We start from the raw sequence: 15811 nt of genomic DNA on the forward strand, positions 1-15811 counted from the left end.
CATAATTCTCCAGTGGTTAAATCCATGTATTATGAAGTGATATGATAGGTGTGGGAGACAAACGGATAAATATTTTTATAAGTTATTAAAAAGTTTTTAATTTATTTTTTACTATAAATCTCCACTTTCACATTCTTCTTTTTTTTTTTTTTTTTTGGCGATTCACATTTTTCGTGCATATCGCCACCTACTGGCCGGGGAGGAGAATTTGTAGTAAAAAAGGACTCACATTTTGATCTGTTTCTCACCCACACCTATTTATATTGCTTCTGAAGATACAGATTTAACCACTGGAGTCACATGAATTACTTTTATGTTGCCTTTATGTGCTTTTTGGAGCTTCGAAATGTTGGTACCAATTCACTTGCATTGTGAGGACCTAAAGACCTACAGAAGAATATTCTTCTAAAAATCTTCATTTGTGTTCAGCAGAAGAAAGAAAGTCACATATCTGGGATGGCATGAGGGTGAGTAAATGATGAGAGAATTAATATTTTTGGGTGAACTTTCCCTTTAATCTAAAATTCAACTGATGTTTTGTCACAGGTGTGTGTATACCTGCTGTTTTACAATGACTTTGAACATGTCTGATCTGATTTTAGAACTTACTTTGTTTTATAATCATCAGTGAGCTTCACTAATTGTAGAACAACTACACAGCATTGAATCTACACCTGCTCTCCTGTGGTTAGAAAATGCACTGTGGTTTTTTTTCAGGGTGAATGATATTGGTATTCTCTGTGCGGAGCTGACGGCATACTGCCGCTCTCTCAGTGCAGAGTGGTTGGGCGTTCTTAAGGCTCTCTGCTGCTCTTCAAACAATGGCAACTGTGGCTTCAATGATCTGCTCTGCAATGTTGATGTGAGTCGACACCAACCACACTCACTATCTTGGTTTTAATCACTGATCAAAAGCACTGTGTTACCTGTTTAGAACCTTTTAAATACTCCCAGAACTGTTTTTTTTTTTTTTTTTTTTTTTTTTGCTGCTATTGCAACTGGGTCACTTCTAGCATTTTAAACATATCTTGTACTTCCATTTTGGAAGATCACGATTTGTGAAATATCTCTGAAAATATTAGACTGCTTGATGTTTTTTTTTTTACTTTGCAACAAGACATTTTGTCCTTCATTGCATCATTATTCTGGCTGTCTAGACTAACTCTACTAGACATACTTTGTGATGATTTAACGTGTTTTCTTTGACAGGTGAGTGATCTGTCTTTCCACGATTCACTGGCGACATTCGTTGCCATCCTGATAGCTCGACAGTGTTTGTTACTGGAGGATCTGGTGCGATGTGTGGCCATCCCCTCCCTCCTGAACGCAGGTACGACTCTTTTAGTTCATCCCACAGGCTCCCAGCATTCCACACCCACCTGCCATACAGGCACCCAGTCACTGGCTACCTCAGTATTTTTCTTGGAATTGTAGATGTTACGTTTTTCACAGTTGCCTAATACAGTTCGAAGAACTCGAAAAAGTCAATATTAGCTGCCTGCCTGTTTGATGTCTCTCCACATTTTACACTGGGCAGCTCCATTTTTATCAGCGCAGGTCTGTGTACTGCAGCCAGAGATCTGCTTCTACAGCACACCGTCTATTACTCTCGGTCTCTGATTGGCTCACTGCACAAGGAGCTATTCAGGGTGGCAGGGAAAGACAGATGAGGTATTTACACTACCAGTCAAAAGTTAGAACCAACCTACTCACTCTTTATTAGTAGTATTTTCCACATTATAGAATAACAGTGAAATCATCAAAACTATGAATGACACAAATGGGATTTTGGGAATTATGTAGTAATTGAAAAATTTTTGGTCAATCCTTTACTTAAACTTCTTCAAAGTAGAAGGACTTTGCCTAGATTACAGCTCTGCACACTCTTGTCATTCTCTTAAACTACTTTGTGGTGCATCCTGGCATGCACTTACATTGACAATTTGTATTTGTCTACAAAATGAATTTAAAGCTTTTGAGCACAAACCTGTAGATCAAAAGGTTTTAAAATAATGAGAAGCATAAATTTAGTCAAGTGTGCCCAAATATTTGACTGGAAGTGTTCATGGAGAAAAAGAGGACATGGCATGACTACTCTCTATATGTGTCAAAACACACCTTGACATGGATTTACCATTTCAAGTGTTCAGTTAATGTGCCACACCATGGTGTGTTATTCCCTTTCTCTTTCAGTCAAGTTTGAGAACCCTTCGGAGAACCTCAAAGGCTTTTTTTTTTTTTGCCTGGTTGTTTATTTACACGGCTCTTTTGAGTCACAGGTGGTCTGTCTGTCTGGCAGTTAGCAGTATCCTGGAGTGATCACCCCATTCTTTTTATACTGTGTTCATGCAGATGTGAGCCAGAAATTATTGGGTCATGTTCTCAGGCTAGTGCCTTTTTATGGATCAAAAAGCTGGTTATGACTGGTTTGTGACATGTTTATGTATGTGTGCAGCCTGTAGTGAGCAGGATTCTGAACCTGGAGCCAGATTGACCTGTAGGATCCTTCTTCATCTGTTCAGAACCCCACAGCGCAATCCCTGCCCCCAAGACGGCACCAAATCAGGTAACACACACTCTAAACTCTCCCCTACACAGTAATATCACATGACGTGATCACAAAGCTCTTTGTCCACAGGGGTCATTTAACAATAAGACACTGATTGAGGTCTCATGTAAACATGCAGAGATGAGAATGTTGTCTCTGTCCACAGATAAATCTACAGTGGGGATCAGGTCGTCCTGTGATCGCCACCTGCTGGCCGCCTCTCAAAACAGCATAGTGGTGGGAGCGGTGTTTGCAGTGCTGAAGGCTGTTTTCATGCTGGGTGAGACTTGGTTATCTTGCTGTTGTGCATTAAGTACCGATCAAACAGGGAAACAAGTTAGCCCTAAAAGTCAAGTGTATAAATTTTGCATCACTAGTGGCACCAGACAGGATTGCAGTCTGTTTGATTGAGTAATCCTACTGGTATATAATATTCGCTCAGCCAGTGGCATAAGTGTGGGGTGGGACTATCCATTTGGGTGAACAATGGGAAGATATGGGAAGTTTTTGTAACTTGTTTGATAACAGTCATTCTTTTTTAATTCTGTTTGATGCTGCTGGTAGCTCAGCAGTGCACACATCAACTTTAATCATAGAAAATCTCAAACTATATCCAGTAATCAGAGAACAACACAGAGCAAGAGTATAAAACTTGTGTTTGCTGCCTTGCCAGCACTGATGTTTCTGTCAGGAAAAAAATTATGTTTAAAGTTTTTGGTAACATGATCCATAACAGATAGAAAAGGAGAAAGGCAGAGGAATAGGAGACAGAGATTTAGCTGACATAACGACATCATCGCTGTCATTTTTTTTTTTTTTTGCAGTATATTTGGATGTCCCTGAAAAGTGATTTTTTGCGTTCATTTTCCAGGTGATGCAGAGCTGAAGGGATCGGGCTTCTCCCACCCTGCCGGTTTGGATGACATTGGAGAGGATGACATGGGCTCCAAAAAATCAGGAGGCCGTAGTGTCTCTATCGAAACAGCCAGTCTAGTTGTTTACGCCAAGTATGTGCTGAAGAGCATCTGTCAGCAGGTAAATTGTCTAAGGCTGGTTACACTCTTACTTGTAGTAATCCACAGTAAATGTAGACTGAAGACTTGAAAATTATTTCCTTGGCCCAGATACACCTTCTGAAAACGGGTTTAATAATGAGAATTTGATTGGAGACATGGCCTAGCAGTTAGCACACATCCTCCCAACAAGTTGACACATAATTTTCTGATCCCATTTGCCACTCTTCTCCCCATCATTTCCTGTCCTTTTTTTACTATACAATCAATAAATGTGGCTACTATGTATGTCAAGCTCCATACTTGACAAAAAAACACCATAAAGCCTCTCAAATCAAATCATTGATCAACTCCTGTGTACAGTGCCCAAATCAAATATGGCAACTATGTCAATAGCATCAGACCTCATTGGTGCTTATGTCATGATGTTTGGCCAGAAGAAACGCAAGAACCAGTGATGTTAGATGTTACGTATATTTCGCCATATTTGATTTGGCTGCTGTGCTGAAGCAAAGCTATCTTTCTGTCTTTCAGGAGTGGGTAGGCGAGCGGTGTCTGAAGTCTCTATCAGAGGACAGCAGTGCTCTGCAGGATCCAGTGCTGGTGAACATCCAGGCTCAGCGGTTACTGCAGCTCATCTGTTACCCACACAGGCAGCTGGACAGCGAGGAAGGGGAGAATCCTCAGAGACAGCGCATCAAACGCATCCTGCAGGTCACACACTAACACGATCCCACATCTGCTCCTAAATGGACTGACCTTCTCCCTAAAGTCACAGATTTTGGTAGTAGTATAGAGGGAATTCGATCCACACTGATCAGCCACAACATTAAAACCACTGACAGGTGAAGTGGAAAACATTATTACGAGGTAATAACATTATCTCGTTACAATGGCACCTGTCAAGGGGTGGGATATATTAGGCAGCAAGTGAAAAGGCAGTTCTTGAATTTCATGTGTTGGAAGCAGGAAAAATGGGCAAGCAAAAGGATCTGAGCAACCTTGACAAAGGCCAAATTTTGATGGCTAGACGACTGGGACAGAGCATCTCTAAAACGGCAGGTCTTGTGGAGTGTTCCCGGTATGCAGTGGTTGGTACCTACCAAAAGTGGTCCAAGGAAGGACAACCGGTGAACCGGCGACATGGTCACGGGCACCCAAGGCTCACTGAAGCACAAGGGGAGCGAAGGCTAGCCCGTCTGGTCTGATCCCACAGAAGAGCTACTGTAGCACATATTGCTGAAAAACTTAATGCTGGCCATGATAGAAAGGTGTCAGTACACACAGTGCATCGCAGCTTACCGCGTATGGGGCTGCGTAGCCGCAGACTGGTCAGAGTACCCATGCTGACCCCTATTCACCACCGAAAGCGCCTACAATGGGCACATGAGCGTCAGAACTGGAACATGGAGCAATGGAAGAAGGTGTCCTGGTCTGATGAATCACGTTTTCTTTTAGATCATGTGGACGACCAGGTGTGTGTGCGTCATTTACCTGGAAAAGAGATGGCAGCAGGATGAAGAAGGCAGGCCGGCAGAGGCAGTTTGATGCTATGGGCAATGTTCTGCTGGGAAACCTTGGATCCTGGCATTCATGTGGATGTTACTTTGACACATACCACCTACCTAAAGATTGTTGCAGACTACTTGCACTCCTTCATGGCAACTGTATTCCCTGATGGCAGTGGCCTCTTTCAGCAGGATAATGCACCCTCATTGCAAAAAATGTTCAGGAATGGTTTGAGGAACATGACAGAGTTCAAGGTGTTGACTTGGCCTCCAAATTTCCCAGATCTCAATCCGATTGAGCATCTATGGGATGTGCTGGACCAACAAGTACAATCCATGGATGCCCCACCTCACAACTTACAGGACTTAAAGTAACTGCTGCCAAAGTCTTGGTGCCAGATACCACAGGACACCTTCAGAGGACTTGTGGAGTCCATGCCTCGACGGGTCAGAGCTGTTTTTGGTGGGACGAGAGGGACCTACATGATATTAGGCAGGTGGTTTTAATGTTGTGGCTAATCGGTGTATATCCCTTTAGTTATTTAGAAGATAATAAAGGATATATTTCATGTATGTCTATGCAAGTGTATTCAAGGACATAACTATTAGGTTTGGGATCCATGCAGTTTTCGCTTATCGATAATCAGAAGATTTTCCCAATGATTAGTGATATATATCTGGATTTTTTTCAGATTTAAATAGGGCTGGTCATTGCATGGTAGTAGCAGGGTTGATTAAAGTGGGTCACACACCAGACATGTTTTACGGACGGCATGGTGCATTCTAAAATTAGAAACAATTATTTTCTATGAAGGTATATACGCACACACCGCGGGCACGCTGTCTCTGTAGGCTTGTAAAAATTCTGCAGTGCCATGTAGCTAATTCACATTGTTTCTCATTAAATTAGACCCAAATCATTATCAAAGGACATACATTATTTTCTTTAGTCATTACTGATGATATATTGTGTATAAGTATCTTTCATAGAGCCTACACAATGTCTTTTTGTGGTCTGACAGCTTAAATGAAAGACCTATTCAATTCTACACATACAGGGAAATTGCATAATAAACATTGCCATTTCTAATCGTTCAGTTTGCACAGTTACACCAGTTTCATGCACTAACCTGCAGACTCCTCAACGTCACTGTTAGTTCTTGAAGTACAAAAACCTTAACTTTGGACTGCCATCAGCTTGTAATGTGTGTGCGATATCTGTCCCTTGTCCATGTCGCCCCCTTGTGGTCTCCCAAAGCTATTACGTCAGATTACATTGAATGAAATTCAACTGGCAGTCAATTGAAAGCACACAAATTATGCTTCTAATTTAAATGTTGGCTGATGTTAACATATCGATGCCTCAAAAATGTATTGATAAAATAACGTGCCGATCAATAATTGATATATGGATGTTTTATGACATCCTTAATAACTATAAGGGTGTATTCACACATTTGGTGCTAGTCCGTTTTGATGTTTTGAGTCTCTTTGACATCAGTTTTGGTTGGTTGGTGTGGGAGTTTTTCAAACTCAAATATTCACCAAGGAACCACACCGGAGTCTGCTTGAAAAAGGGTTATGGGGCACAGTTCATGTGAACTACAGTATGCGTAGTATGAAAGCAATAGATCCAAATTTGTAAGTGAACCACTATTTATTAAGCATGATTTGCCTATTATAGTATAATGCATTTCTCATCGAGGCTTATTTCCACAGAAATAATTGCAGTGCATCTAAAGAGGCACATTCGCCTTCTGAGTTGTTACCAAGTTACAGTGGCAAACAGTTGTCACTAATACTCAATACTCAATGTGGCACTTACGTTGATGATGCAAATGTTTCATGGTTTGGAGGCAGTTAATACAGATTTGGACAAAGCAATCAAGCCAAGTAAAAAAACAGCCCACACATAGTCCCATTCATCAGATGAACTCCTGAGTGAACTGACCAGCTGAATCCAGTCGAGCTCAGTGCCGACCAGCTGCTCCAGGGGAGTTTTGGGTCTGTTTTATCAAGCAAAGCTGCTTTGAAGACCAGGACTAAATACATCAAGACAAGCAGGTGGTTTTGTGTTTTAGACACCAGGCAGCTCTGTTACTGTTGTCAGCGATGGAAGAGCACAAGGCACCAGCAGAGAAAGAACAGACACTCATTTCTCTAAACTTAATTATTCATTTCACTCCCTTAAGAGTGACATTAATGATTTGTGTGGGGCTCACAGCAGCTCATTATTTTGGATTGGTTTTCATCTTTATAGACTGTGAGGACAAGGGCTCCCTTGCAATTAATATCCAGCTGGAGCTCTTAAGCTCTGCTTTGATACGTTTAAAAGCATTCCTTCCATATGCCGTCTGTTCTTCTGCTTACAGAACATGGACCAGTGGACCATGAGACAGTCCTCTCTCGAGCTCCAGCTCATGATTAAGCAAAGCACAAATAATGTAAGTTACTGACACAGAAGTTTTGCTGAGTTTATCTATGGAGACCAATAATTCACCACATTTCTTTGTGAATGGTTCTTTCAAGGTTTATCATTTCCTTATGAGTTTATTATTTGAACCCACTCTTAACAGGAGCTTTATTCTCTACTGGAGAACATAGCCAAGGCTACCATTGAAGTTTTCCAGAAGTCTGCGGAGATGAACTCGAGTAACCCCACCTGGAACGGCTCTGCTGTTGCTGGAACCTCCGTCTCCAATAGCAACAGCGCCAGCAAACTCAAACCTGTGCTCAGGTGTGTGACCTCAATCATGGCTTTTCACAAGCTCTGTTTGTCAGAGGGTCTCAGCGTTCTTTTTTTAATTTTAGATGATGGCTCTTTTTGAAGTGACCCATTTGCCTTACAATGAGAAAAAAAGTTTATATTTTACAAAAGACAAAGGTTGTGTAGCTCATTGTTGGTGCCCTGCATGTTTTTTTTGTTTTTTTAAATGTTGTCTATATGTTTTTCCTCCAGTTCCTCTGAGCGTTCAGGTGTTTGGTTAGTGGCTCCTCTGATTGCTAAACTGCCCACCTCAGTGCAGGGTCATGTGCTGAAGGCTGCAGGCGAAGAACTGGAGAAGGGTCAACACCTCGGGCCATCTTCACGCAAAGAGAGAGATCGGCAGAAACAGAAAAGGTACTAAACGTTTGCCAACCTAGGTGACATTATTAGGCCACATATGTGTGCTACAGATGCAAAGGCTGTTCCAAACACTAGGCAAGTTGAAGTTTTTTTAAACTTGACTAGGCATGTGACGGTATTCAGTAATATGGTGTATCACGGTAATTAACAAGCACAATATTGTTATCATGGGCACTTAAAATACCGTAATAATTCTAGATAACCTTTTAGCCAAACTGTTTATTTCCATCAACAAACCAAGATTCACAACACTGCATGTATGCAACACAAATTACATATTTGCACTCTGATGTAAACAAAACCAACGTGGACAAGAAGAATAGCTGAAGGAGGAAAGCAGCCAACCCTTTATTCGCCTTCTAAAATGGTTTAGTCGGATGTGTGGAAGTATTTCTGGTTCCATAAAAATGCTGAGGGATTGTTGGTCAAAGTTGGTTTCCCTTTTTGTAAAACATGTGGCAGAAAAGTGCCAGCGAAACACAGGAACACCTCCAACAAGTCGCTCATCCATGGGACAATCATCCTGTGCAATTCAGTGAGATAAAGGTAAGTTGTGACAGTTCTGCTCGCTTTTCCAAACTGTTTTTGAAAACTGTTGCAAGTGACAACTTGGACAACAAAGAAAGTGAACCGTTGTTGCCATTTGCAGATAATGTGTAGGTTGCTTTCAAGTGGCAGAAGAGTAATTTGCTAAAACTCAGCTAGCTACACAGAAACGTTTGCATCTTGTAGTAACAACTAAAATACAGTTTTAATCAGCTAATACCAAGTCCTGTAATCAATAATGGCAATTTGGTACAATTATGTCTTCAATATTAATGCTACGTTTCATTCAAAGTCAGATGTGGGATATTCCTACTTGATATCTCTGATGTTCAACCATAAAGGCATTCCATTGCCAGATGCGCAGAAGATGACATTTAAGGAAACAATGCTCCCGTTAGCTTAGCAACTAATTGACTATCACCAGAGACTTCTCCTAGCATCCCAACAGATAAACAATGCTGCAAGTCTAGCATTTGTGCTACAGGTGTATGATTATCAAAAGAGAAGGTCATTTACCAATTTTACAAAGTTCTTTGTTATCTGTGAATTTCAAAGGCCAGTTTGTTGGGGGGGGGGGGGGAGTCTGTGTAGCTCAGTGGTAAAGACGCTGGCTACCACACCTGTAGTTCACTAGTTCGAATCCCAGGGCGTGCTGAGTGACTCCAGCCAGGTCTCCTAAAGAACCAAATTGGCCCGGTTGCTAGGGAGGGTGGAGTCACTTGGGGTAACCTCTTCGTGATCACTATAATGCGGTTCGTTCTCGGTGGGGCGTGTGGTGAGTTGAGCGTGGATGCCGCGGTGGATGGCGTGAAGCCTCCACACGTGTTATGTCTCCATGGCAAGGTTGATGGTCTCAGACGCGGAGGCAGCTGGGATTCGTCCTCCGCCACCTGGATTGAGACGAATCACTACACGACCACGAGGACTTAAAAGCACATTGGGAATTGGGCATTCCAAATTGGGAGAAAAAGGGGAGAAAATCCCCCCCCCCCCCAAAAAAAGGCCAGTTTGGTGTTTAAAAAAAATGATTAAACTTGTTATTAAGAGAACAACAATAAAGCTTCTTTACCTTTCAACCCATTTTTGTAATGCAATTCAATAACGTGATAATACAGTATACCGTGATAAAAGCTTCAGCAATTATCGTGATGTGAAAATTTTATAACGTCACATGCCTTGGCATATAAAAAAAAACGTGGCGCTCCTGCGTGAGTTGCTGAAAAAACACAGAGACATGGCACAACGGTCACATGGCACAAGAAGTCCATCTAGCACATAATTTAATTGAAAAGTAATTTAAAAAACAGCGCAAACACAGACCTTCTTAGGGGCCGTTCACACCAAACACATTTTTGCATTTGGTTTGAACGGTCCTTAGAAGGTAGCTGCCTTTACAGACTGTAAACAGACGAGGCAGATCACTAGGTTTGAATTTCTGATGTGTTGTATAAATGATGCCACGTTAGAAAAGTGTTTTCACTCTGTAAAACTTCATAGACCACATTAACTCAAATGTCTCCATGTTTGCTTTTATCTTTCAGTATGTCTCTCCTGAGTCAGCAGCCTTTCCTGTCTCTGGTGCTGACCTGTCTCAAGGGACAAGATGAGCAGAGAGAGGGTCTCCTTACATCCCTTTACAGCCAAGTACAGCAGGTACCTCACTCCTCCTCAAATGCACTTTCCATTCTGTCAGTGATTGCTCCATGTCTCTTTTGGACTGATATGATGTATTCCCTTATCAGATTGTGACTAACTGGCGTGAGGACCAGTACCAGGATGACTGCAAGGCCAAGCAGATGATGCACGAGGCCTTGAAGCTGCGGCTCAATCTGGTGCGCAGCTTTTAAATATCTTTCATAAGTCATCTCCCTTCTAAGTTTGGCTGACAAAACAAGTACTATCTCTGTGTTAATCGGCTTGTCTTCAATCTTGTTACCTTGTGTTTTATGCCTCAAGGTTAAGGTTAAACTCAAATGAATAATATTACCAAGGTCTAGTTAAATAGCCCATGAAAGGGTTTGACAAGTGCAGTTTTCTTTCCTGTGTTAATTTATTTCCTGTTGAATTTCCTGGTATTATTAGGGTGAATGGCACATTGTTATTCTAGAGAGCCATTGATTAGACAAAAATCTGTGTAGTGCAAGATGAGTCATTAGCATTTATTTACCATTTTCTCAAAAGGAGAAAGGTGGTATATTTTAAATGTGTATAGCTGCTGTCAACTTTTAGGAGTACACTAAAATTTTAACTTTATTATGTATTTAAACTGTTGAGATCCTGTTCTTGTTTTTTATTTTCTGTCTCATGGTCTAGGTGGGTGGGATGTTTGATACAGTGCAGCGTAGCACACAGCAAACAACAGAGTGGGCAGTGCTTCTGCTGGACATCATCAGCAGTGGCACAGTAGACATGCAGTCGAACAAGTGAGACACACCTTTCATTCACTTCCACTGATGATCTGTGCAACACCTGATTCTGAATGTTGTTTCTATTTTGTTGTACCACTTTCTCCCTCTCCATTAGTGAGCTCTTCACTACAGTGTTAGACATGCTGAGTGTGCTAATTAACGGCACTCTGGCAGCTGACATGTCCAGCATTTCTCAGGGCAGTATGGAGGAGAATAAAAGGGCCTATATGAACCTGGTCAAGAAGCTGAGAGTAAGACTTTGGTGTATTAATACTTCTTTAAAAATACCTCAGCCTCTTAGAATGATAAAACTGGCTTCTTTTTAAAGTTAAATAATTGTTAGTGGTGCTTGCTTGCTAAGGCAAACATCAATTTTAGTTTTAATGGGGTTAGCGATGTGAACCTTAAGTATTTTAAACTTTTAACTCATCCCGGCTCCTGCATCGTTTTGCTATGAAAATTAATGAAACCTTGTTGCAGCAAGTTTTGCACCACTCAGATTTTCTTTAGAAAATGCAAAACTCAAGAATGTTTTGTCTACCTTGCAGAAAGAACTTGGTGATCGTCAGTCAGAGAGCTTAGAGAAAGTGAGGCAGTTGCTGCCTCTACCCAAACAGACTCGTGATGTCATCACCTGTGAGCCTCAGGGCTCACTCATTGACACCAAGGGCAACAAAATTGCTGGATTTGAAAAAGAGGTAAATAGCAAATTTTTAGTTATTGTTTGTTGTTGACTAGTGCAGCTTATAATCTAGTCAGTTGCTTACCTTTTGCATTCTCCCTGTGATATCTCACATTCAGGGTCTTCAGGTATCGACCAAGCAGAAGATTTCTCCATGGGATGTGTTTGAGGGGCTGAAGCACTCGGCTCCACTTTCCTGGGGTTGGTTTGGAACAGTGCGGGTTGACCGCAAGGTCACAAAGTTTGAGGAGCAACAGAGGCTCCTTTTATACCACACCCACCTAAAGCCCAAACCACGCAGTTATTATCTGGAGCCCCTCCCCCTGCCACCGGAGGAGGAGGAGCCTCCTACACCAGTGGCACCGGAGCCAGACAAGAAGGTGGATCCAGGGAAGCCGGAAAAGAGTGTCTCCAGTGTCGCACCTGACGCTAATAAGAAGAAAAAGAAAAAGAAACCATCATCTGCCAATAAACAAGAGGTACAGAAGAGAACGGCAGTAAAGAAATGCATCTCCTTTGTCTGACGTCTAACATAGCAAATTAGGGATGTAGATGGTTCGACTAATACTGTCGGTTAAAAATTAACCCGAGAGGTTAATGAAAGAAACAACAGAGGGGTAATTTGATGGGTCTATCCAAGGGGCTCTAAAATAAGTATCACGTAGGGCATATTATGTAGACACAGGTTAATACCTAAACCACTATTTTCCTCTCACTATAAAAGACAATATGAAAGGAAATATTAAATGTGCACTGTGGGACCATTTCATCCGTTAAGACAGCGTGTTCGGATGGAAATGGGACTTCAGAGTTTAGTAGTAGCGTACAGTAGTAGTACAATGTGGTACCAAATAAAAACAAACATCTGCAAGCCTCAAAATCCAAGAACATACTGTATGTTTACAGCCCCGCATTTCACTTATGTTGCATGGGAGACAGAAGTGTGATGCGCAGCGGGACGTCAGTGCTTTCGGAGCAGGTTTAAGTCGCCGGGCTTCCCGTCAACCGGCTGCATACCATACTGATCCCTGCCCGTGTGTGTGTGTATATATACAGGTGCATCTCAATAAATTAGAATGTCGTGGAAAAGTTCATTTATTTGAGTAATTCAACTCAAATTGTGAAACTCGTGTATTAAATAAATTCAGTGCACACAGACTGAAGTAGTTTAAGTCTTTGGTTCTTTTAACTGTGATGATTTTGGCTCACATTTAACAAAAACCCACCAATTCACTATCTCAAAAAATTAGAATACATCAAAAGACCAATAAAAAAAACATTTTTAGTGAATTGTTGGCCTTCTGGAAAGTATGTTCATTTATTGTATATGTACTCAATACTTAGTAGGGGCTCCTTTTGCTTTAATTACTGCCTCAATTTCACAATTTGAGTTGAATTACTGAAATAAATTAACTTTTCCACGACATTCTAATTTATTGAGATGCACCTGTGTGTATATATATATATATATATATATATATATGTATGTATGTATGTATGTATGTATGTATGTTGATTTTTATTTTTTTTAAACAAAAATTATTAGGATTGCCCAGCAGCACAATTTGTGGGTAGGCTGGCTGTTTTATTCTTTCATTGTTAAACTGCTAAGTTATCAACTGGTAGGTTAAATTGGCATGCAAGCGATCCATTCAAAATAAGTTTGTTATGAAATATAAGAAGGAAATATATGGTTGTTCATTTAAATGTTAATGTAATTAATATTGCTATACAGTGCATCCGGAAAGTTTTCACAGCGCTTCACTTTTTCCACATTTTGTTATGTTACAGCCTTATTCCAAAATGGATTAAATTCATTATTTTCCTCAAAATTCTACAAACAATACACCATAATGACAACGTGAAAGAAGTTTGTTTGAAATCTTTGCAAATTTATTAAAAATAAAAAACAAACAAAAAATCACTTGTACATAAGTATTCACAGCCTTTGCTCAATACTTTGTTGAAGCACCTTTGGCACCAATTACAGCCTCAAGTCTTTTTGAGTATGATGCTACAAGCTTGGCACACCTATTTTTGGGCAGTTTCTCCCATTCTTCTTTGCAGGACCTCTCAAGCTCCATCAGGTTGGATGGGGAGCGTCGGTGCACAGCCATTTTCAGATCTCTCCAGAGATGTTCAATCGGGTTCAAGTCTGGGCTCTGGCTGGGCCACTCAAGGACATTCACAGAGTTGTCCCGGAGCCACTCTTTGTTATCTTGGCTGTGTGCTTAGGGTCGTTGTCCTGTTGGAAGATGAACCTTCACCCCAGTCTGAGGTCCAGAGTGCTCTGGAGCAGGTTTTCATCAAGGATGTCTCTGTACATTGCTGCATTCATCTTTCCCTCGATCCTGACTAGTCTCCCAGTTCCTGCCGCTGAAAAACATCCCCACAGCATGATGCTGCCACCACCATGCTTCACTGTAGGGATGGTATTGGCCAGGTGATGAGCGGTGCCTGGTTTCCTCCAGACATGACGCTTGCCATTCAGGCCAAAGAGTTCAATCTTTGTTTCTCATGGTCTGAGAGTCCTTCGGGTGCATTTTGGCAAACTCCAGGTGGGCTGTCATGTGCCTTTTACTGAGGAGTGGCTTCCGTCTGGCCACTCTACCATACAGGCCTGATTGGTGGAGTGCTGCTGAAATGGTTGTTCTTCTGGAAGGTTCTCCTCTCTCCACAGAGAAACGCTGGAGCTCTGTTAGAGTGACCATTAGTCACGGTCACCTCCTTGACTAAGGCCCTTCTCCCCCGATCACTCAGTTTGGCCAGGCGGCCAGCTCTAGGAAGAGTCCTGGTGGTTCCAAACTTCTTCCATTTAAGGATGATGGAGGCCACTGTGCTCATTGGGACCTTCAATGCTGCAGAAATTTTTCTGTACCCTTCCCCAGATCTGGGCCTCGATACAATCCTGTCTAAGTGATCCTGTCTCAAAAATCCATGTGATTTATTTTTTATTTATTTTTTTATTTTTTTCGTTTTTTATTTTTAATACATTTGCAAAGATTTCAAACAAACATCTTTCACGTTGTGATTGTGGGGTATTGTTTGTAGAATTTTGAGGAAAATAATGAATTTAATCCATTTTGGAATAAGGCTGTAACATAACAAAATGTGGAAAAAGTGAAGCGCTGTGAATACTTTCCGGATGCACTGTATCTGGGGGCCTGGGTAGCTCAGCGAGTAAAGATGCTGACTATCACACCTGGAGTCGCAAGTTCGAATCCATGCTGAGTGACTCCAGTCAGGCTTCCTAAGCAACCAATTGGCCTGGTTGCTTGGGTGGGTAGAGTCATGCTGGGTTAACCTCCTCGTGGTCGCCATAATGTAGTTTGCTCTCGGTGGGGCGCGTGGTGAGTTGTGCGTGGATGCTGCGGAGAATATTGTGAAGCCTCCACGCGCTACGTCTCCGCGGTAACATGCTCAACAAGCTACATGATAAGATGCGCAGATTGACATCTCAGACGCGGAGGCAACTGAGATACGTCCTCCGCCACCCGGATTGAGGCAAATCACTACTCCACCACGAGGACCTAGTGCGCATTGGGAATTGGGCATGCCAAATTGGGGAGAAAAGGGGAGAAAATCCTCCCCAAAAAAAACATGTGAGCCTGTTTTGTTTCAGCCAGTATAGGGCTTTATCATGCCTGTTTGGTCACTTGTTTGATTCATGGCTTATCGGTTAACTGTTTATTAACCGGTAAATATTGGCGGTTAATCGGTTAAAAGAATTTGCCAAAATCTGCATCCCTATAGCAAATCTTAAAATACTCTTCTTTTTTTTTTTGGTTATAATCTAAAAATCGCCTGTAGCAATTAGAGATTGAGTGCCAGTGGATTTTAAATAACAGCAATGATGGATCATGAAAATCGAATAATTGCTTGACTTTTATGTTAAATATTTCACAACAATCAAAATTGAGTAACAACTCTACCCAGATGTGTCAGAAAGGGGCCTCTTTTTTTTTTTAATGTCGAACAT

General features: G+C 41.5%; 1 protein-coding gene across 8 annotated transcripts in view; it reads left to right on the forward strand.

The window, feature by feature from the left end:
* med12 (mediator complex subunit 12) overlaps nucleotides 1-15811 on the forward strand; it is a 43144-nt gene that overhangs the window by 17790 nt on the left and 9543 nt on the right. For all 8 annotated transcript variants that reach the window (XR_007892550.1, XM_051650166.1, XM_051650171.1 and 5 more), the window contains 15 exons: nucleotides 718-862; nucleotides 1210-1330; nucleotides 2456-2566; nucleotides 2715-2828; nucleotides 3420-3583; nucleotides 4096-4275; nucleotides 7442-7513; nucleotides 7646-7806; nucleotides 8029-8190; nucleotides 10284-10395; nucleotides 10485-10574; nucleotides 11056-11165; nucleotides 11266-11401; nucleotides 11699-11848; nucleotides 11952-12311. Coding sequence is in view for 7 of the 8 variants with exons in the window: in XM_051650166.1 (XP_051506126.1) it covers nucleotides 718-862; nucleotides 1210-1330; nucleotides 2456-2566; nucleotides 2715-2828; nucleotides 3420-3583; nucleotides 4096-4275; nucleotides 7442-7513; nucleotides 7646-7806; nucleotides 8029-8190; nucleotides 10284-10395; nucleotides 10485-10574; nucleotides 11056-11165; nucleotides 11266-11401; nucleotides 11699-11848; nucleotides 11952-12311 (2188 nt within the window). In the remaining variant the exon portion in view is untranslated. The remainder of the gene's footprint in view (nucleotides 1-717; nucleotides 863-1209; nucleotides 1331-2455; nucleotides 2567-2714; nucleotides 2829-3419; nucleotides 3584-4095; nucleotides 4276-7441; nucleotides 7514-7645; nucleotides 7807-8028; nucleotides 8191-10283; nucleotides 10396-10484; nucleotides 10575-11055; nucleotides 11166-11265; nucleotides 11402-11698; nucleotides 11849-11951; nucleotides 12312-15811) is intronic.

The sequence above is a fragment of the Myxocyprinus asiaticus genome, chromosome 22 (genome assembly GCF_019703515.2).
Source record: "Myxocyprinus asiaticus isolate MX2 ecotype Aquarium Trade chromosome 22, UBuf_Myxa_2, whole genome shotgun sequence".
Taxonomy (NCBI): Eukaryota; Metazoa; Chordata; class Actinopteri; order Cypriniformes; family Catostomidae; genus Myxocyprinus; species Myxocyprinus asiaticus.